Source organism: Protopterus annectens, chromosome 2.part2, assembly GCF_019279795.1.
Source record: "Protopterus annectens isolate FY-2018-M chromosome 2.part2, PAN1.0, whole genome shotgun sequence".
NCBI classification, from domain to species: domain Eukaryota; kingdom Metazoa; phylum Chordata; order Ceratodontiformes; family Protopteridae; genus Protopterus; species Protopterus annectens.
The window spans coordinates 891,955,687-891,978,857 of NC_056730.1; the positions used below are offsets into that span (position 1 = coordinate 891,955,687).

At 38.7% G+C, this 23,171-nt stretch overlaps 1 protein-coding gene across 2 annotated transcripts in view; it reads right to left on the reverse strand.

The window, feature by feature from the left end:
- Positions 1–23,171, reverse strand: part of MCC (MCC regulator of WNT signaling pathway) — a 1,047,208-nt gene that overhangs the window by 286,427 nt on the left and 737,610 nt on the right. For both annotated transcript variants that reach the window (XM_044064211.1, XM_044064210.1), the window contains exons 7-8: positions 8,843–8,989; positions 8,404–8,493 (exon numbers count right to left, since the gene is read on the reverse strand). In XM_044064211.1, coding sequence (XP_043920146.1) covers positions 8,404–8,493; positions 8,843–8,989 — 237 coding nt within the window. The remainder of the gene's footprint in view (positions 1–8,403; positions 8,494–8,842; positions 8,990–23,171) is intronic.

Consider the following 23,171-nt stretch of genomic DNA (forward strand, 5'->3'; position numbering starts at 1 on the left):
ATGCATACTGCATATAGTGCCTGCAGACTCAGTATTCTGGTCTCCTACAGCAGTAACAGCGTTGTCTGCTCAGTATTCACGCCATGCCTTTCAACCTCCACTTTTTATTTAAAAAAATGAAAAAAAAGATGGATGTTTATTGTTAACAGAGCACACTGTCAACAAATCACCATGAATATATCTGGTGTTATGACAGTATTTACTTTTTATTTCACCTTGCAAACTAAAAAATAAACTGCCTCTGAATGTCAAGAGAGAGCTCTGCTCCAATCAGTAGTTTTTCTGAAACTGATGACAGATGGCCAAATAAGTCCCAATCTCTGTGGTATCCAATTTACCAATTTCAGTAATTACCACGTACAGTAAATCAGCTTAGATCAATTCTTTCATTAACACATTAACTCTTAACAAAATACTGAACCCTTAAACTGTTTACGGGTGCAGGAATGATCATTTCATAATTTTAAAACTGCAATTTTATGATTTTAAAATTAAAAAGGAAAAACTGAAAACAGTCATTTTAGCACTGCTAACAGGTATCCAGGATAAGATGACACACGTTGCTGATATGTTAATATCCATAAAGGTCACTGGAAGGTTTTGTTTAACAGTATTTTAAGAGGAGAAGTACCAGCATTCTGGAAGAAAGCTGTAGTAGCTGTAATACCTAAAGAAGGTAAAGATCCACCCGATACAGGTTTATAAAGGCTCATTTCAATCCTAAATCATGATTATAAAGCGTTCATGTCTATAATAGCTAAAAGAATGGCAAAGGTGATGCCAAAATTGATAGACATGGATCAATGTGATTTGGTGGAGGGGAGGCAAACATCTGACATCATTAAGAGAACATTAATGATTCAGAGGGAAGCAGAATATAAGAAAATATCACTGTTGTTGGTGGGACAGAGTAAGATGGGAGTTTATGAGCAGGGCAATTGATGCATTTACATTCACTGATAAAATTATAAGGTTGATTAGGAGGTTATATGATGGATCGGAGGTGAAAATTAAAGAATTAAATTGGGTGGGTTGCTCTCTGAATTTCTGTCTGAGCAAAGGAACTATGCAGGGGTGTCCTCTCTACCCTTTGCTATTTGCATTATATTTGGAACCACTGGCAAAGAAATTAAGAAACTCAGAAATTCAAGAATATACTTGGTATGGTAGTCAAGAAAAGCAGTTTCTGTTTGCAGATGACATTATTTTATGCCTGTTAAAAGAAGAAAAGGACATTTTGGTGTTGTAGAACATTTTGAGGCAGTTTCAGATTTTTTGGGATACAAAATTAATGAAGCTAAAACAAAGGCAATAGCTGTAAAATTATGTATCCACACACAAGATTGGTTCAGCAATATCCATATTTATTGGGACATGATAAAATGAAGTAGTTAGAGAAGGCTGGATTAAAAAGTATTTATACACAGGTCTGGCATATTTTTAACCAACCGGAGAAGTTGTGGATAGCAATTAATAGGTTCATAGGTTGATACTAGGTTATCTGTCCTAGGGCATTTATAAGCCTAGCCCGAGTGTGTTTGCCTTTCACCACCCTTTTAGATTAGTTGACTGTGCCTCTGTATAGTAGGTCACAGAAGATAGCCCTTTTAAGGTTTGTTAACTGTACCTCTGTCTAGTAGAGACACAGAAGAGATCCCAGGGGTAAACCTACGATCTCCCATCCACTCGTCAAGATTTCTCTTGAAGAGGGTCATTGAGGGGCATGGACCTAACATGGATTGGTATTTTGTTCCAGAGTGAGGGGAGCCTCTGGGATATGAATCTGTCCCTCCAGCATGTCCTATTTATTTCTGTGCTGAGGTTTAAGTCCCTGGAGCATGTAGCTCTAAGGGATTTGGATTTCCTGAGGTGGAGCATGTCCATTAATTCTGGGTTGGACATGGCTTTATACGTCAGGCACAGATCGCCTCTGAGTAGGCGGTAAGCAACCAAGTAGAGCTGGAGTTTCTTTAGCCTAACTGCGTAAGTCATCTGTTTGAGTCCCTTGAACCTCTTGGTGAGGTACTTTAGGGGTCTTTCCAGTTGCTGCAGGTGTCGGGTAAGGTACATCCCAAATGGGGCAGTGTATTCAGTTATGGGCCTAATGAGTAGATGGGCACAATGACTTCTCTTGATCTAGATGTGAACCCTTTCAAGATAAGGTGGGCTATATAGAAGGTCTTTCTAACCACTTTGGCAATGTGATTGTCAAAGGAGAGATTGCTATCTACTTGGGTCCCCAAATCTCTAATTACTTCTTCCGTACTTAATGGATTACCACCTATGTAGTAATTTGTGGGCACTTTGTTTTTCCCAAAGGGGATGACTATGCACTTTTTGGCATTTAGCTTTAGGCCATGGCTCTGGCACCAGTTATCCATCTCTGAGAGACCTTTTTGGAGGATGCTTGTGTCAGTCAGCGAGTCAATTATGGCACCCAGTTTGCAGTCATCTGCGAACTTGGTCAGCCATAGTCCTCCCGTGTTAGCCTGTACCTCAGAGAAATACATACCGAACAAGAGAGGTCCCAGGACTGAGCCTTGTGGGATGCCACTTGTAACTGGTTTAGAGTCTGACATGGCACCTGCAATTCTGACCATGTGGGTTCTATCCCTGAGCCAGTTTGCAGCCCATCTTGTGACATAGGGGTTGATATTTAAGCTGGTGAGCTTATTTATGATACCTGAGTGGGGTGCTGTGTCGAAGGCTTTTGTGAGGTCCAGGTAGGCTGTGTGGACTACCTTCCCTTCATCTATGGCCTTGGTGATTGTGTCAAAGAAGTCAACCAGGTTCAAGAGGCAAGATCTGCCTTTAACAAAGCCAAATTGGGTAGGATCCAGTGTTTGGAGGTTCCCAATGTCTTTGTTTATGAGTTCCATGATGATACGTTCCATAGCTTTGCAGACCAGGCTAGTCAGGCTTATAGGGTGATAGTTTCCGGGGTCCGTTGTGGCACCACCTTTGTGGAGTGAGACCACTGTTGATGTACGCCTTTCCTTGGGTACAAATTCTGTAGTAAGGCTGTGATTGAACAGTGACTTTATGTGAGGGCTCAGTTCTTCTTGGAGCTTGTGTAAGACACAGCCCGGGACACCGTCCGGTCCCATTGATGCTGTGTTTTTGGCTTTAGATAGGGCAGCTCTCACGTGTGCATCTGTGATGTCAGGGAGGCTACACTTTGTTGGGATAGACATTTGCTCTTTTGGGGGGGAGAAGTTTGCACTGAACCTCTATGCCAGGATGTTGGCAATGTCTGTGGGTTCAGTGTATTTTTTGTAATTTTGCACTAACTCAGATCATATCTGGGAGTTGCCACCCAGATTCCTGACATAACTAAAGAAGGCCTTGTGATTATCTTTAGCATCTTGTGCAATTTTTCTTTCGAAGCTGGCCTTAGATGATTTTATGAGGGATCATAGTTTCTTGCTAGTACTGATCAGAGATGCCTTCCCTTTTTGGGATTTTGCTCTATCATGTAGTAGCTTCCTCCTTCTGTTGTACAGCTTATTTATGGCTGGGGTCCACCAGACAGGTCTCCTGCCTTTGGAGGAGTGAGTCTTGGTTTTATTTGGGATAGCACAAGCCATGCATTCCTGTAGGTGTCCATAGAATGCGTTTGTAAAGGATTCTGCAGTTTGGGCCATATTTTCCACTGGCCCGGGGGCTTTGAAGGATTCCACCTCGGTTTCGAGAAGTGTGAAGTTTACTTTTGAGAAGTTCTTCACCGTGGTTTCCTTGGCTGGGGGTGGGGACGGGATATGGATGTCCAGTGAGATTAATTTATGGTCAGATCTTACCAATGAGGGGTATACCTCTGGTATGGAACATAGAGTCCCCATGTTGGTGATGATCAGGTCCAATATGTTTTCCCCTCTTGTGGGAGTGGTGATCAGTTGTTCCATAGCATTTGAGTTCATAGCAGAAAGCATTGCATGAACCAAGTCAACACAGGAATAGAGAAAGGAGATTCTGTGGATAGGGATGACTGCAATTAAAGATAGAGATAACAGGCAAGAGGGGGCTGGAATTTATTGGAGAATCCTCACAAAAGAACCAAGGTATTGGAAGCAAATAAATAGAGATGGAAAGGTAACAGAATGGGAAGAGGCCAATAATTTATTTGGATTGCAAGCTAGCGATTGGCTTCCCCTTCAAGGATCAATAGACTATAGACAAAGAGAAAGAAATAGGGGGATCCTAAATGAAAGGCCAGCACTGGTAGAGGTTTTAGTAGAAGCTAGAACAGAAACTGCTGTTAAAAGGGAAGAACTAGTACAGCATACAAAATATTGCATGATGACTATAAGAATCAATCAGGGGAGGTTAGAAAGGATTGGGAAGAGAGATTGGATAAGCAGTTCATAAAGAAACAATGGCAGATATATGTATTCTCCCAAATATGCAATAAAGTCTAGAAGATTTAGGATCTTTGCCCAAAAGTGGTTTTATACCTCAAGTAGATTAGAACCTTGCAATTTTCAATCCACAGATGAATGAATTGAACTTGGCTACTGACCATCCCTGAGGGATAAGCTATGCTGACATCCAATGCACAGGCAATACAGACTTCCCTACTGCCAACATGGCTACCTTTCCTGGAGCTTCTAGGATACATGGGATTGATAGTTTTGTCACCAATACCTGCACAGTACTGATGTGCTCTGATGGCAGAGATGCTTGCAGCTCTGGAAAACTGTGCAGAGCAAGTTTGCTGTGTAGTGAATGATGTTGCATATAAGCAGATACAATGGCAAACATCAACCAGGAGTCATGGTTAATAGTTTTATTACTGATTCAGCAGCTGGGATCAAATCATTTTCTAAGACAGAAGCAAAGAGAGAGTTCTATGTTTGTAGAAAGTGCAAGTGATTTAAACACAGATGTATGTAAATGGATACACTAGACAATCTTGACTTACTGAAATGTCGAAATGCAGTACGTTGAGACCGAATAGTGGAAAGTGCAGTTAACCGAAACTACACTATGCTGAATCTGCAAATGTCGAATCCACCGCTATCGTGGTGTCACGTTCGTGATGTGTGGTGCAGTTTGTGGATTTATCTGGGGTTTCAGGTAAGTGTTATGTGTTTGAGGATAATGGGTAGGGATTTTAGTGTGTGTGAGTGTGTATGGCAGTGTTTTTTGTGTGTTTGTGTGTTTAGTGCAACCTCGGAGTTAGAATATATAAGTAGGGTGGGTGTGGGGGTAGGTTAAGTGTGTTTGTGTGTGTTGTTATGTTTGTTTAGTTAGGTAGGTGTATGTATGTGTGTGATTATGTCCTGGTGTGTGTGTGTGTGTGTGTGTGTGTGTGAGAGAGAATTATCACTATTGTAGTATTCGTGATTGTGGGTTTTCGTGTATGTGTTTTTTCAACTATTCAGTCTCGAAATACTGCAATTAGACATTTCAGTATTTCGAGTCAAGATTGTATAGTGAATCCATCATGTAAACACATAATTTTACTCATGGTTGTGTACAGTGGTACAGTGGATCAGTTTAAGGCACAGACCATCAACGTAACTAACCAATAAACTCTTTTATTTACTGAGGAATACTCAATGAAGGAGAGGTAAAAAGCTGCAAAACGATGAAAACACCAACATATTTCTTGTAATACAAACTAAAACTTTTTAAAACAAAACATTTTGTAGGTTACAAGCCACTCTGTTTAACTTCATGTGGGGGTCATGGTACCAAACCCCCCAGCATAAATATTATCACCCTGAGATTACTGCAATTTAGAGAAACAGGAAAGGACAAATATGTACTTTCTCGAAAACAGAGTGATATTGCAGTGAAAACAATTAAGCCCAACGCCATTTGGGTGCATGCCCACAGTTAAGTATTGATACAGCTGACCTATTTTCATTTAACTATTGCAAAACAGGGGCCACTTCCTCAATTTGCATGAATGTGCATATTCAGCTTTAAAGAAATAGCCTTCAGTCTAATCAACTGAACAAATGTATGTAACCAACCAGTTCTGAATTAGTAGACTTATTTCAAGCAACTGTGATAACCAATGACATTTAGTGGAAGAGCCTCGGCCTTTAATAAGAGAGTGTGACAATAGTGAAGCATGCAACCATTTCTATTTTAAGGCAGAATATCTTCTAGTTTTAGACCTTACAGAATAATGTCTTAAAAACCTGCATCAGTCTGCCAAAAATAAGGAACCTTGCTTTATTAAAAATGCTCTTTTCAGAAGGCATTTTTTTTTTAAGTTGGATAGAACTTAAAGGCACTCACTTCCACAAGCACTCTAATACTACAGGGTGGTTGAGGAGAAGTTTGGGGTCACATGATTTACAACTGACAGATGTGGGAATTATGATCTTGTTTTTCAGTTGTGTACACCTTATTTAGATTATGATCTAGCACTTAATATATAACAGCACTAGTCCTATGCAGTGAAAAGTATTTCTTCAGGCCACCAAAATGTCACAATTAATTTTATACTACATGCATCTGGTGACAGCCAGGGTCACCTACCAACAAAAAACTCTTACCTGCATACTACATAATGACTCCCAGTGTTCATCTTTAGGAAATTAAAGACAAAAAATAATTTGGTCCCTTTACATCAACAGAGTGCTAAACAAACCATAATTTAATTTAGCTGTAGGTCAAAAAGCTCTCTCAAAAACTGTTCCAGCCAGATGGGATAACACATCTCAAGACATTATAAAGTCTTTCCCTATTCAGAAAGCTACTCAAAGACTGCCTTCTAGACAGACACAAATCTAACTGTTACAATTATCACTAACCCCGATTCTGAAAGAACTCCCAGCACTACTAATATCAAATTTTACCACTTAGCCTTGCACCAAATTGTTTACGGCTTGTAACATGCATTCATTTGCTCAACAATATTGCACAGCAGTGTAAATAACCTTCTTCCATGCTTCTTACTTGGAAATATCTTTGTTAATAATGTAAAGGTCATAGTTAATTTCCAGCAGATTTACCACAGATTTAAAGTGTATTTGTTGCAACTCCAAATACTACAGAATTATATTTTCCTACACAAATATCCACATAATTATTTATTTTAAATACAGAATGCATATACCTGTTTATTCTGTTCAAGACATGTTTCATAGATTATCACTTTTGCTTATTACCAGTGTGTGTGTGTGTGTGTGTGTGTGTGTGTGTGTGTGTATAGTTTCCTTTTGATCATAGCTGAAAGTGATCCTTGGACCACATCACTTAACTGGTTAATTGGAATAAAATAAAACTGAAGTAAGGTGAAAAGTATTAGCAAGAACAACATTTGTGTACACTTTTGCAGCAGGAACTGAGCTTCTGTACTTTTTTTCTGCTAAAACCTATATTCTACCCATCCAACTCCATCCATCTTCTACATCTGTTTCATCCAGCCTATTTTAGCAAATGGACACAAGGCAAGAACCAAACTAAAATGAATGCCAATCAGTCAAAGGGCACACAACACATATCCATATTCACATACATACCTATGGTCAAGTTAGCAACTACAAGTGTCCCTGAAATGTGAAGGCAACTGCATGCCAGAATAAATTTACCAAAATACAGAGCAAGCATGCGAATACTCGATAGGAAGTGTTGTAGCGAACCATATAAAGGAACAAACACCCACAGGAAGCAACGTTACAAACTGCACTGCTGTACTGCAGAGTATCTAAACTGGAACTCTTAAAACAAACCAGTATCTCAAGCTGCAGTTGCAAATCAAGCGATAGTTACAAAACATGATTTGTACTCATCATCTCCTAGAAATATTTACAAATCTTCAGAGAAAGGCTTTTAAGCTAGTCTTCTTTCACATTAAGCCATGCCTGAGTTCCTGCAATTCTTGCCCAACACTTTCAATAATGGATGCAATATTACCTGATTTGTGGAATTGATAAGCACTGCCCTGAACAGTGTTTGGTAAGCATATCTTAAAGGACAATGTTGATTATGTACTAAAACATCTACCTACATTTGTCTGTCCTAAGCACTACAGCCATATTAAGTGGATACTGGCAATCGAATAGCTGTCAGCAAAATAAGTATTTACTTTTTAATAACCATTTTTCTAAAGCACTATTCCATGCAATGCTGACCCAAATGGCTACAGCATTTTGAAATGAAATGTTCACTTTTTGTAATCCTTTCCTCAATTACATTATAAATCTTTGTACTCTGTTCATATTTCTATTTCACCCTTTCCCTAGGTCACAGCTGGAAATAAATCCCAGCTAAGTATACTTTTAGGTACTCTATAAGTCAATTTTAAATTAATGAATAAAATGTGTTATTTTTTCAGTGTATGCATGCAAAAAGGAAACTTGTTTTGACAGAAATCATGTTTCATCATCTGAACTCCTAAGTGAATTCACCTTTCCATTTGTAGAGCTCTGGTCTCGGAACACTTACCCCAATGCTGCTGATTTCAGATCCCAGGACAGGCCGATCAGATGACGATGACTCTGACCTTGTCTTGGAGAGTTTTACTCGTTCGGCAACCTGCATCATAAAGCAGCATTTAACAACATAAATCATTGCTCATGCATTCTGCAGTGCTCTGCATAAAATTAAGTATCATTAGCAGATGTGCTACTGGACAAAATTATATGTCCTGTTGATTAATGGATGCAGACATCTGCCCCTACACCTAAAAAGCCTGCCAGTGATTACCAGTTTATCTCCCCCTACAGATCAAGTTCACGGTCTTCTCCAGATACTCTGAAGTTCCCTTGAGAGCATTGAACAATTTTCTAGTTAATCATGTGCCTTTGCAACAGCTGTGCACAATAAAAGCATGTCCTAGTAGCTAATGGAAGGAAAAAGCATTATGGTAGGACACAGAGCTCACCTTCGCAATAGGAATGTCATTGCTGCTACTGCTTGTACTCAGTTCTCCTGTGCTGGGATTGACGGGACGGCTGGCTGGAGTTAGGCGACTTGGGCTTGATGGACCTGTTGCCTGGATACTTTGCAATCGTGTCTGTAATTCCCGCACCTGAAACAAATTAAACCATATCCCAAACTAAATGCATCAATAATGTAAAACAGAATAAGCAATCTGTAACAATTTTTTGCCACTATATAAATGGACATTTTGGAAAAACAAAATAAAACAAAAAAATACATTAGTGTGTGAAGATAAAAATCTGCAAAGCTCAACAAAATATGAAATCATATTGTCATGCAGTCCACATACATTTTATACTTGTGCACTTAACTCCACTATTTTTTGCTTTCAGTATCAAAACTGATTGCATGTCACATATTTTACTTACTTGTCACACTGTCGTATCTTGGTGAACAACGGCTGAGAGGTATACCTCCAAGCAATTAACACACATTTAGAAACAGGGAAAACAGCAAGTTGCAATTACAGTCTTAGCTCAAGCCTGTTTGCCTATAGAATCATACTATTCAAGGTCTCGTCTTAGTTCCTACTATTCAAACCAAAAGCTGTAGATGGAATGAAGGAGCGAACTCAATTGCTTTAGTACTTTCGTTCAAATTTATTCTTCATGAACTTCTTCAGAAAAAAGTTAACCTCTCAAAACACACCTCTTATAAAGTTACATCACACAACACAGGACTTTCATGATACTTTAAATTAAAGGTATAAAATCATACCATAAAAATAAAAAACTGTCTTATTTTCCAAACAGCTTTGAATGTGAAAACATCTTAAAAAATGTCTTCATATAAAATCATCATATTATGATTTGAATGTTATTTAATGCTAAAAAACACTTAATATATTAATATATTTGATCAGAACAGGGGCTCTTGTCTGCTACAAAACTGATCTGCCACAATGATTCCTTACATTCTAAAATCAAATTGGTGTTCCCTATATAATCCACTTGTTGAACATAATCTATGACTGAAAAAGTGAACTTTTAGGTGAACTTTTTAAAGTTCACACAGTGAATAGCATGCCTAGCTAAAACATTGGTAAAGTCCTTTTTCTTAATAGCAAGTGTGTGCTCATATATTCTACGCTTTAAACATCTAATGGTTTTTCCTATGTAGTAACTAGGACAAGAGTCACATACTGCCACATAAACTATGTTTCTACTCTCACAGATAAACAGTCTGTGGACCCAAATAGTCCTTTTAGGATGTGTAATAAATGTACTAGAAGTATTGCTTATATACCTACATTGTTTACACTTCCTGCAGAAGAAAGTACCTCGAACACTATTCACATCAGTCGATGCTAAAGTGTGTGTCCCCCACCACTATTTTCCAAAATATTTTTGATGTTCTTTGGTTCTACACTGACTCCCTGTATGAGTTCCCTATTCCCTATCAAAGCCTTCCAATTGTCCTTAATTATGTGTTTAATAACACCCATCTCACTGACAATGGGGGAAGAAATGGTGACCACTGTGTTGCCCTTCTTTTTCCTGTTACATCACCAACCCCCCGATGATGGGTTTGGCAGCGTTTTGTCTCAGAATGAACACTTCCTGATGTATATTGGTTAACCAAGCCTGGTCATATCCTCTTTGTTCAAAAAATGTGTCAACATGATGACCTCTTGAAAAAAAGTGTCATTATCAGATGCAAGTCTACGGAGGCAAATAAATTGCCCCTTAATCACCCCTTTCTTCATATGCCTAGGGTGTAAGCTATCTCTGTGCAAATATTGGTTAACAAAAACATCTTTCCTATAAATCTTACTCACAAAAGTGTTACTGAATGTATCAAAAGCCAAATGTATATCCAAGAAATGAATGGTCCTACCAAAACTTCCCACAGAAAAATTCCAAAAAATCTGTGGTTTGATTTAAGTCCCTAACAAAGGACTCAAATTCACTCATCACCAGTTCACAGAAATATCCAGTCATCAATTATTCTTTGATATAAAATAATGTGGGATCTTTGTGGGTGTACATACAAACATCTCTCCTCCCACATGGCCATTACAAGGTTGGCAAAAGATGGGGCCACCCTTGCCCCCATACCCATTCCTGAGGTCTGCTTATATCATCTTTGGTTGAACTCAAAACAATTATCATCAAGAACTATACCCATAAGCCTGCAAACCATCTCTATTTTATTGTGTGTAAAGTCAGTGTACCCAGTGAGGTAATCTCTCAGATATTCTACTATGATACATGTATACAGTGATTTAATGTTTAAAGACGCAAAATAAAAATCATCGTGGGTGAGGTTAATGTCCCTCAAAATTTCCAAAATGTGCCAGGACTCCCTAAGGAACGACTACGCTTTTTGCACTATAGGATTAAGTATATAAACCAGCCATAAAGAAATATTTTCTGTCTTGGTTCTCTTGGCTGAAATAATGGGCGGATTTGTTTCTGATTTGGGTACTTTGGGTATCCCAAAGAAATGTCCCATGCTGGGATGTTCCACTAATAAATATTCGTGTGTGTCATGATCTAAACTACCCTGGCAAAACATGTCAAAAAGATCAGTGTTTATTCTCAAAAAACTGTTTTTAATTACATTCTTATCTGGAACAGAATAAGCTGCGTCATTTCCCAACATGTCTTCAATGTTTTTAACATAATCTTCAGTACACATAATCACCATCATATCACCCTTATCAGCTCTCATTACTCTAATGTCTTTATTTTTACTTAAACTACACAGTGTTCCTGGTGTTCTTCCACAGTAAGGTTATGCATGTGGGTGTCCTTAACAATATTCCTCATGTCCAGTTCACACATATCACCAAACACTTGCAAGGTGTTGCACAAGGGGGGTTGTATGTGTTATTCTTTTTAAAGTTGTTACAAATCTCTTGTCTGTCTACATTTAAATCATGCAGTAGGTAACGAAGGTTCAATTTTCTCAAAAAAAGATTGAAATCAACTAGTCTGGTAATATTAACAGAACTATTTGGTATGTAGGAAAAACCTTTTCTCAAGACTGAAATCACATCATTATATAAAGCACTGTTTGACAAATTCAAAATGCGAATTTCAAAGTCTGAAACATTTAGTTTTTCTTTCTGTTGTTGTTTCTTCCCCCTTGTTTTTGTCTTGTTCCAAACCTGGTTTGACCACCTGGGAGTCCATTTGTTGCCCCCTTGGTCCACCAAAAAAGGACCTGATCAACGGGGGTTGTTTGTAGATGAAACCACTTTAGCAAATGTTGGATTATTATTGTCAGACCCCGTTAAAACTTGAACTATGTTACTGTTGTTATTATTGTTATTAGGGACATTGTTGTTAGTGGTCATACTATTGTTGTTTCCACTTCCATTATCATTCACCTCACCCTGTGTGACGTTATTGTCATTAGTTGCATTGGTATTGATAGTGCTCTTCTGAAAAGCCCACCGACGTTGCAAAAGGTAGGCCTCTTTTTTGGCATAGGCCAAAAGGTCCCTCCGCAGTTTGGACTGCTTCCTTGTGACTACGGAGGCTCTGTGCCTATCAGCTTTGGCCCCAAGTCAGAAAGTACATTTAAACAACAATGTCCTTTGATTTTATTATCCAAATTTGCCATATTTTCTTTGACTGTCAATCTCTTTTAATGTGTTACAAGCATACGCATCATGTTGACCCCTGTTTCATTGAATAAGTTGACTAACTCAATGTAAAATGGGTCACCAAAGTTCATACAGTTTGGAAGTGTTGATAGTGTTAGTCCCTGTGGAACACATTTACACTTAATACATTCACTGAGATATAAAATCTCTAGCTCCATAGATATAAAGTGAACTGAGGGCTTCTCAAGCTCAAAAATTCCTTTCTTGCAACTGCCAACATCTTCATAACGACTTGAACTGCAAGCAATCTAGAAATATAAGGCTTTGCATATGTAATCACAGATGAAATGCTAATAAATCATTTATATAAAACCACACTCAATATGATTTTAAGCAATTATTTTAGCATAAATCAAAGACAGCCTACCAATGACAGACATGACAGGTATATACTACGTAAACAGAATAAAATTAAGATATGCAATTTGCCCCAAATTTATAAACAATGAAGAAATAGTCTACATCTGTATAGGCCCAGGTATGAAAATCAGCCAAGGTTCCTAGAATGCTAACCAGCTGGCAGGATGCAATATGCTAATGAGTTTAAGACAACGGCTGTCCACTCATGTTGTTACACAGCTACTAAATAAGTAGCCATGGGGTGAACAAGGGGGAGTGTCTGGGTTCTGGGAAGTAGTTTTTCAATGGTCAGAACCAGTCTGTGGGCTTGTCTCCTATGTCCTAGTTACATGCATGTACTTTCATGCGATCTGGATCTCGAAAAGAGAAAAAAAAAATGCCTAGAATCAAAGTCAAAAACAAAGCATGGGGGGGACAAAGTCGAAAATCAGATAATGTTTAAATGTTCTTCTAACTCAGTTAAAAGGTTAATAGAACAACAGGTTTTGCATCAGCCTATATTTTCTGAACAAATGCTAATGCCTGGCATTATTGACTGATTTTAATCGTCAGTAATTTACCAGAAAAATCAAAAATTTTATAAGGGACAAAGTCAGCCACATTCTGAAAAACAGGCCAATTGAGAGATGTCATCCAACGGATACTCTCTGTGAATCTTTTACTTTGCATTTACAAGGGGTGGAAGAGGTGACAGTACACATTCTGGGAATCCTACACTTAAAATAAACAATTAATATGTCAAGAAGGAACAGATACTTTTCAAACATTAGAATGTTCTGGAACAAACTTCCCTTGTTGCCTCCTAGTAACACCCTCCCATCTTTTAAGAAAGGCCCTGATATCTATATGGAGCAGAAAATAACAGGATGATACCTATCAAGCTACTAGAATGCCAGCATTATGTAAAGTTTGATTCCATAACCTATGTACCTGTGCACATCCTCACTGCATCCTTAAACTTAAAGTCTCTAGCAAAGAGATTTATTTATTATAATCCTTGACCTTGGTTCTGTTTAGCACATTTTTACCAACTTTTTTATCCCATGGTTTCTACTCAGAGTTTCAAATACTTATTTCAAGATTTTCATTGCAGTGAACTGAAAGCCTTTTGGATGTCAAACAAAAGCATCATCCACCTTTTAGTGCTGTTAATCACCAGCCTCATATTCACTAAACCCACTTTGCTCTTACTTGTTGAAAACTTTGTTAGCACTTTCATATATGAAATTAGCATGGCAAGAGGCCTGAACTTCTCCACTCTATCCTTTTCCTCACTTTTCATACCATCATTACTCTGGCCTAGTACACTGATTCTCGAAGCTTACCTTTTACAAAAACTATAGTACACATTTTACCATGTATGCCCCAGTGTCCATCCATAAAGGTTTACAAAAGTGAGGCAGCTGTCCATCCTGCTGATTAACTCCTACTGCCTAAATGCATGGGAACACACAGAATGCTGGTACACAGGTTCGGACTACTATCTGTATCGCCAGTGACATAGGCTGTCAGTTGCTCAGGGACGGCTCAATGGCCAAAATAAACTCTGCTTTCCTGTGGGATCAGAGTGGCACTGCCACTGGCTGTAACTTGGGAGCGACACGAGCATTTAAAAATAACGACGGTATGTACAGACATATTAGGAATGAGGTAATGGGGGCCAAGTTCCTATTGTCATATCATTGCATCCACAACCAGTTCACAAAGGGAAAAAAGACTCAGATTCCTAATGGAGGCCATCCCCACCTCCCCAGAATCCCTCTCTTTTCAGTGTAGCCATCTCGGATACTTTTAAAGTGGACTAACAGCCGAATGAGCCTGAAGGAGCTGGAAGAAGACTTTATCCCAAGACTTCTGTCCACCTAGAAAGGGAATTAGAGCATGGGAATGTGCATGCTAATAGGCAAGTTTAAAGAGAAAAACAGGAAGAACAAGCCTGAGGTGTAACTGCAGAAAATAAACAAAGACTACAGTTTTCAAACACAACAGTTTCTACATAAGACTCAAAAGAAACTAATAAAACACACATTTAAATAACAAAAATCAGTGGCTTGACCAATTATAAAGACATGTTACGAAACATAACCGATTAATGTACAACATACTGCATTTAACTAGAGATTTTTCTCTCCTACATATCTTTAATTCAGGTTTTGTAGTAATTTTATTGTTGACTCCTTAATCACCAAGAGGATCGGCTCATAGTTGCCATTTAGTTTCTTGTAAGAACAGTTTCTTTAATTAACCTTTAATCTTACAGCATATGCGGGTATATTTTACGACACTTGAAAACTACATCTGCCACTCTCTTCACACTCAACACAGTGCTTAGACAGTGCACTATTAATGTTAGACCCTCTTAATTTTATTTTCCCAAACATTAACAAGAGATTCTTGGCGTTGTAGAGCCTGGAACATAGTCACAATACAGCGTATTTAGTACATTTAGTCTTATACCTATTTCCTGACTATACTGATTTTTTTTTTCTTAAACAGCCTGTATTTACCCAATACTGCAAATATGCTCTTACTTTGCAATCTGTGAGTGGATATTTTCTACTTAAAAATATTTTTCCTCATTGTCTGTACATAAATTATACATAGGTACTACTGAAATATTGCATGCAACAACTTTTAAGGTTTCTTTTAATGTAAAATGCATGTCAACTTTCAAAACTTTACAATTTAATAATATCTACATATTTTTTACATAACCATTACATTACAATTTACATTTGTTTTACACAATGGGTGGCGCAGTGGTTAATGTTGTTGCCTCACAGCAAAACTCCGGTTTGATTCTCAGCTGGGGAGCCCTCTGTGTGGAGTTTGCATATGAAAATAGGCTCTGTCCTAGTCGGACTTTCCCATCCAACAAATGTTAAATAAATAAATAGAAATAACCAAATTTACAAATAACTGAAATTAATACATGCATACATATATACATACATACAAACAAATATTTCAAGCATGGGTATTAATGCCCTTCTAGCCTGCTAATATACCCAAACACTTGTTCCTATAACAACTGCTTATATTTAACAAGTGCTACAAAAAGTTTAGTTTTAATCTCTGTTAACTTTATTGCCATCTACTGTGTCATTTTATAACTGATGTAAACATTAATAGCTACTTGCTTATTTGCCTTAAAGTAACAACTGCTTTCATTTAATAACTGCTACAAAGGTTTTGGTTTACCCTGTTTGCTGTATTATTAGCTCTCTACACTTGGTGTTCTGCTATTTTCTCTACTGTCTCTTTCTCATCTCTCTACACTCCTTCTTCCCTCCTTTATTCTAGCCTCGTTCTCTTTCTCCTCTAGCCTACTGTGTTTATCTCTTTCCGTAGCCTTCTGTGCCTATTTGTTTTCCCTCTCCCCTGCCTTACTAATGGATCTTCTCTCTACAGGCTACATTCCACCCCTTCACTACATCCATTGAAACCTTCCCCTATAAGAGATTCTACAGAGAGACTCTGCTAGAACCCCTCAAAGAGCTTCAAACAGATAGCCCCTCTCAAGATATATAAAGTGTATGTATTGTCATCTGTTAACTTAATTACTACCTGTGCTCATTACCATAGCGCCCAAGCTTTTCCTGCGCTAGCCAAGCAGCCTACTGAGCTCTTTTTTTTCGGCTTGCCCCTTTACTCTTTCCCGCTAAGCTAAACGACACATACTTTTTGTACCACTAGGTGGCACTGTTCCACCATTTTCCTATAAGTCTACCTTCTTTCCTAATCTACTCTCTCCTGAGCTACCCCTACTCTCTCTACTTACTTACCCCTCTGGCCTGCTCTACTGCCTTTCTCCCCTCACACTCTCCAGCCCAGACCTACCTCTGCTGGTTCAGTATTTCACAGAGTATTTCATTTATCCCATAGCTGGCTTGATTGGTTTCTGCCAGCCACCTTCTCTCCAGCTCTTTCCGCTCCATTTGCCCTGCGGGCTCACTCTGCTCCCCTACCCTACCCCCAATTCCCACCCCCAGAGCTGTTACCTTTATTCTTCTCTTGCCCCTCCCTCTTATCCACACTACCCAATACCTCTCCACCTCACAATACCTCCCACCAATTGCCTCCACACCTATACTCTTCCACTTATACTCCACCCATCTCCCATTCCCTCCGCCACTCTCACTTAACTCCTACTGTACCGTCTTCTCCTTATAAAACCCCCTCTCTTCCACAGCCTTCTCTCCCCTACAAATCCACACATATCTCTCTCTCTCTCCTTTTTGACATGTTCTCCATAAATCACCACACCCTCCATGTCCATTGCCTCTTATTTTTTCCTTCCCTTATTCTATGCTAGCTCATATTCCTCCTCCACTTGCCCAATATTACCTACAAAAGTAACCTCCTCACTAATCCCACCCCATCCTCACTATTACCCTCATTTCCACTCTATCTCCCCCTTTCTCATTCAGCACAACCCAATGCACTTATTCCACCCTAAAATCTTCCTCCTCCCCTGCAAAGCTAACATATTGTCACCTAATCTAATCTCAACTCTCCCTAAACACATACACAGCAAACCAAAATGGCTAAAGGATTTTGCCTTTAAGAACATAATCCTTGCCGGAGATATCCATCCCAACCCTGGTCCTACACACTGTAACAACACCAACCCTTCAACTTCTCCCTCCCATGTTAATAACCTAAAGATCTTCACCATCAATGCACAGAGTCTTAGTAACAAAATCCACCAATTCCACACTTGGCTAAGCCACAATCAACCTCACATCCTAGCTATATCCGAAACATGGCTTAAACCCTTCATCTCCGACTCAGAGATCCTACCCCCAGGATTTAATATTCTCAGAAATGACCGACTAGTTAAAAAAGGTGGCGGCACTGCCTTAGTCTACTCTAACCTCCTCAACTTAATTCCCCTCCAAATTCCAATCCCACAATTCCAAAACACTGAACTAACTGCTGGACTACTAAAGCTAAACAAGCACAAAAATACATGCTTCATTGCCCTTTATATCTCACCTGGTAACAATTGCTCAACTCTCGAAGAAATTCTCCTATGGGCATCCACCAAAATTAACTATGAAACTTATATCTTAGGAGACATTAATATTGACTGGAATAAAATCATCAGCCCCTCACCATCCCTATCCATCAATCTCTACAACTTTACCCAATTAATCCACACTATCACTCAACCAAATACAACAAATCCCCCTGGAACCATTTTAGATTGGATCCTAGTCTCAAATCCTAACAAAATAACTCTGGCACAATTCCTGATACCATTAGTGACCACCTCCCAGCCTTCATCCATCGTTCAACTAACTCTTCCCCATACCAGCATCAATACATTCACACTCGTAACCTCACTAACTTTAGCCCTACAACTTTCTCAAACATATTCAAACAAATGAACTGGCAATCTCTAAATACCCTTCCCCTTGACAAAGCCTTAGACTACTTCAACTCTATCTTCCTTGACACCCTAAACTCCCTAGCCCCTCTAAGATATAAAAGAATAAAAACTAGCACAGCTCCATGGCTATCCAAACAAATACAACAGGTCATGCACCAAAGGGACAAACTTTGGAAACTCTACCAAAATAACAATACCCTGCTTCAATATAAACAGCTTTGTAACCTTGCAAAACAGCTAATAACCAAGGACAAAAAATCCTACTATATCACACTCCAGTCCAATAACAATAAAAACCCAAAGCAATTCTGGAACTCAATAAAATCGCTCCTCCAGCCAGGCTCAAAGAATAATCCCTGTCCTGACCCAAGTAAATCCAATCTGGAACTAGGCTCTGAATTCAATTCATTTTTCTTCGAATCCATCTCTGCCCTTACCAAATCCTTTCCTAACAATAACCCAACTGCCCATCATACTTCCCCCTCAAACCCATCTAACAACCTTCCTCTACTGTTTGAGCTCAAAAGCATCTCCACTAACTTCATAAAAAAAACTCCTATCCAAACTCAAACCATGTACTAACGCTCCTGACAATATTCCCCCCTCCTACCTAAATTATGCTGATGATGGTATTGGTCACCCAATTAGCATAATTATAAACAGATCCATAAATTAATCCTATGTCCCCAAACTTTGGCACACAGCTTATATCATATCCCTATACATAAAGGTGGCAAAAATACCAGTGTCTCTAATTTCCGCCCTATTGCCCTGTTCTCTCCACTCTCCAAAATCCTTGAAAAGTGCATCCACCACCAACTTATGCCATTCCTGACCCAAAACAGTCTCCTCACACCCACTCAGCATGGCTTCTGCCCAGCCCACAGCACCATTACCGCTCTTCTCTCCTTCCTTGAAACTGTCAATCAAGCCCGAAATTCAGGACACCTAGTTTCGACTGTACTACTAGATCTGTCTAAGGCATTTGACACCATTTCCCACAAGCACTTACTCTGCCATCTCTCAAACCTTCACCTCTCACCAAAAACATTATCAGGGTTCTCCAGCTATCTATCTGACAGGTCTCAGGCAGTCAAATGGAAGAACTCCACCTCTTCCTTCTTACCTACCTCAACTGGTGTTCCACAGGGATCCATCCTTGGGCCCATGCTTTTCAACATTTTCATCAATAACTTTCACACTGCTATTCCTGACACAAAAATTATTCAATATGCAGACAATTGTACCTTAATCTGCTCTGTTACTAACCTCTCCGAACTGCTGGCAAAAACCCAAACTGCATTCTCCGCAGTAGAAAACTGGAAGCACCATAACCACCTCTCTCTCAATGCAAATAAATCTAAAATCCTACTATTCCCCCCCTAAGACCTTTTCATTCAACAAAAATGAATTCCAAGTCCTTAGCCAAACTAACTCACCCATAGAAGTGGTGCCTTCTGCAAAACTCCTAGGCATAACTGTGGATGAACACCAAGTTCGACATACATATACAACAAAATATTAAAAAAAAACACCAAAAGCTAGGTATGTTGTATAGGAACAATCACTTTCTCTCTCACTCCACTAGACATACTCTGGCCACTACATATCTTCTCCCTTCCTTATTATACGGTGCTCCTCTCCTAACCAACCTGTCCGCCTCTACAACCTCCAAACTAGAAAACTGCTACAATAAAATCTCTAAATTTGCCACAAATTCTAAAAATTCCACCTATCACTGCCTCACCCTTAAATCATTACATTGGCTTGAACTTTCAAACTACCTTGACTACCTGCAACTAACCACAGCACATAGACTTGTATTTCATCCTACAAAATGCCCTGCTCTAGCTAATATCCTTCCCCATTATATTCCTAATAGAACACTCAGATCAGAGCACCAGAATCTAATTGCTATCCACAAACCTAAGCATCCTGCTGGCCAGCTTCTCCTCTCATATGTTCTAGGCAAAAAATGGAATGCCCTCCCCACCTCACTAAGAATCACATCCAACTCTGACAACTTCAAAACCCAGCTTTTCAAACACCTGTCCACTAAATGGAAATGCACCTGCTTCCACCCTACTTAATCTCCTTTCTAAGTCTATACCCTAGGGGTCCCTTCTTTTCATACAATCTCCCATAGTCATATACCTATGACCCTACACAACCTCCCTATAACTTCATTAACTTTACTCTCTCTAACTTACTAACAATTACTACAGCTATGCTCACATGACTCAACTTTGTAAATAATGTGAATAGTTTTCTACTTCAAAAACGTGCATGTTAAGCAAGCATATCCAGAATTCCTCTCTTTATATATGTAACCGACTTCCACACTCAAAACTTCAGTGCCATTGCTCAAAGGAAACTGTATAACCCTTAACCTCTCTCTCTGTGAATTCTGCTAACTATGCTTGTGAATATTCTTACTTTTTAACTCTCTTTACAATTTTATCTTGTATACGCCTGTATTTTATTGTAACTGAATTTGTACAATGCTTTCTTGGAGCTTTACTCCCGGGGCCTCCACTGAAAACGGGTCATGTTGGCCCAGTGGACTTCCCCGGTAACCAAACTGTAAACAAATAAATAAGTGTACAGGCTGTTCTTAAAAATATCTAAGCTAGTACTTGTTTTAATGTAGTTTGGTAGTCTGTTCCATGCATCAGCTACTCTGTCAAAGAACCAATTAGTACACTTATCATTCCTACAGAATTTTCTACACAGGTTGTCTGATGATTCTCTAGTACATTTTGATACCCCAAACATTCCCAGAGGTAGTTGTCCCTAAATGGCTTATATACCTGAATAAGATCTCCTCTTAGACATCTGTAAGAGACACTGTACAAGTACAGATATTTTAGTATTTCATAATAACTTAAATTTTCACATGCATGGATGCCCTTGGTATATTTCCACTGTACTCTTTCCAGTTTACTTATGTTTGTTTTCTTATTAGGTTTTCATACTGTTATTCCACACTCAAGTTTGGATCTAATATAACTGACAAAATATCTCTAAACACACAGCATTGAAAACTATTGTCCTGTGCATATTATGGTCAAAAGTAATGCTGAGGTTTACAGCTCTTAATGAATCTAAAATAAACCAGATCAATTACACTAGTAGCAATAATGAAAATCCATCATTGATAAAATAACATTTAATGATACTGTTGCTCGGAATAAAATTAGACAGGGAAGCTTTTATCTCTGTATGTCAAACACGTTCAGGCATATGCTGGTGACATCTGAGTGCCCAGTATGTCCTTTGACTTTTAAGATAACATCCTTTTCAAACTGAAATAGAGATTCAAAAATTCTCTCAGTCAGGCATAACTAGAAAAAATGACAGATATGCATCCCAGAGTCTGCGCCCCCCCCCCCCAATGGAACAGGCTTCCTATCCATGTGACACTGATTTTGTCTATTACCCAGTCTAAGTGCACACTAGACCAGTGGATGGGGATTAGGAAATCTACATCAGGCCTAGCACCCAGGTCCCTTATGAACAAATCTAGCTTAAAAATGGCAGGACATCATTATTCTTTCAGGAAAACTTGGATAGGATTAGAATGGGACAAACTTTGGAAGCTCTACCAAAATAAACTGCCCAATACCCTGCTTCAATATAAACAGCTTTGTAACCTTGCAAAACAGCTAATAACCAAGGACAAAAAATCCTACTATATCACACTCCAGTCCAATAATAATCCCCTGGGTCATTAGCCTAGTAATCTATGAATACATGTTTAGAATGTGCGTGGTGCTGCGGTAGCATTGTCACCTCACAGTAAGACGCTGTCCGGTTCGATTCTCAGCTAGAGCGTCTTCTGCGTGGAGACTTGCGTGAATGGGTGTACCTTCGTTGAAGGTTGTGCATCAGGCCTGGCAAGCCGGTACGTAAAAATCAACTGCCAATCATTAGCGGACTGGAGTTCCGCTGTGGCGACCCCTAACTGGGAAAAGCCGAAAGACACAAACACAAGAGTCACTTCATATTTTAGTGTTTTCCTTAAGGGAAAACATTAGTATAAAGTGAACGGACATCTATCAAGAAGACATCCACGTCACTAACACAAACATCTTTCATCTCCAATAAAAACAAATCTTGTGTGTCCTGTGTAAAAACCTACTGTTTAAGCTACCACTGGTTTCAGCACAAACTAAAGTTTGATGCAGCCCACAACTTCTACTGCTTACCTGAAAGGGGAACAATGAAGATCCTTTTAGGACTTCGGGCTACAAATAAGGTTTATGAAAAAAAAAACTGCTATATAAATAAAATTAATTTGAAATTGTACTATTAAATAATAAATCCGTGATCAAATCCTGACCATTATACATAATTTCATGAGAATTACCTCCATCTATATATTCCTAAGTTAAATTTTCAGTCATGGAAATGTAAAAAGCTTTATTAAGAAAATTTTTGCTACTCTTGTTAGATGGTCTAATCATTATTACCATCTCTCTGATGTATGTCAGGTAAAGTTTCATATTAATTATTTTTATTTATTTAATTTTACATTTGTTGACCGGGATAGTCCGACTGGATATATGTCCATTTTCAGCAGAGGCCTGGGGAGAACAAGATAATACACATTGAACATTTAGTATATTCTAGTTTCAAGCAGATTACAGTCATAAGCAATAACCAGCATTTAGCACACACAGTACTAACCTATTATAAAACACTTTACAAAACATAACATTATTTTCAAAGTTATATATACATAACATTATATTCAAGTTTAAGACACACTGAGCAGCAGTTCTACAATTGACCCTTCCTGAAATGGTGTGGGAGAAAAATGTTAGAAGTAGTTGAAAGTAAGGCACCCAAGTAATAGAGAGGTCACTAGTCGGGCTTAGTGCAAAGACATAACCAATGAGT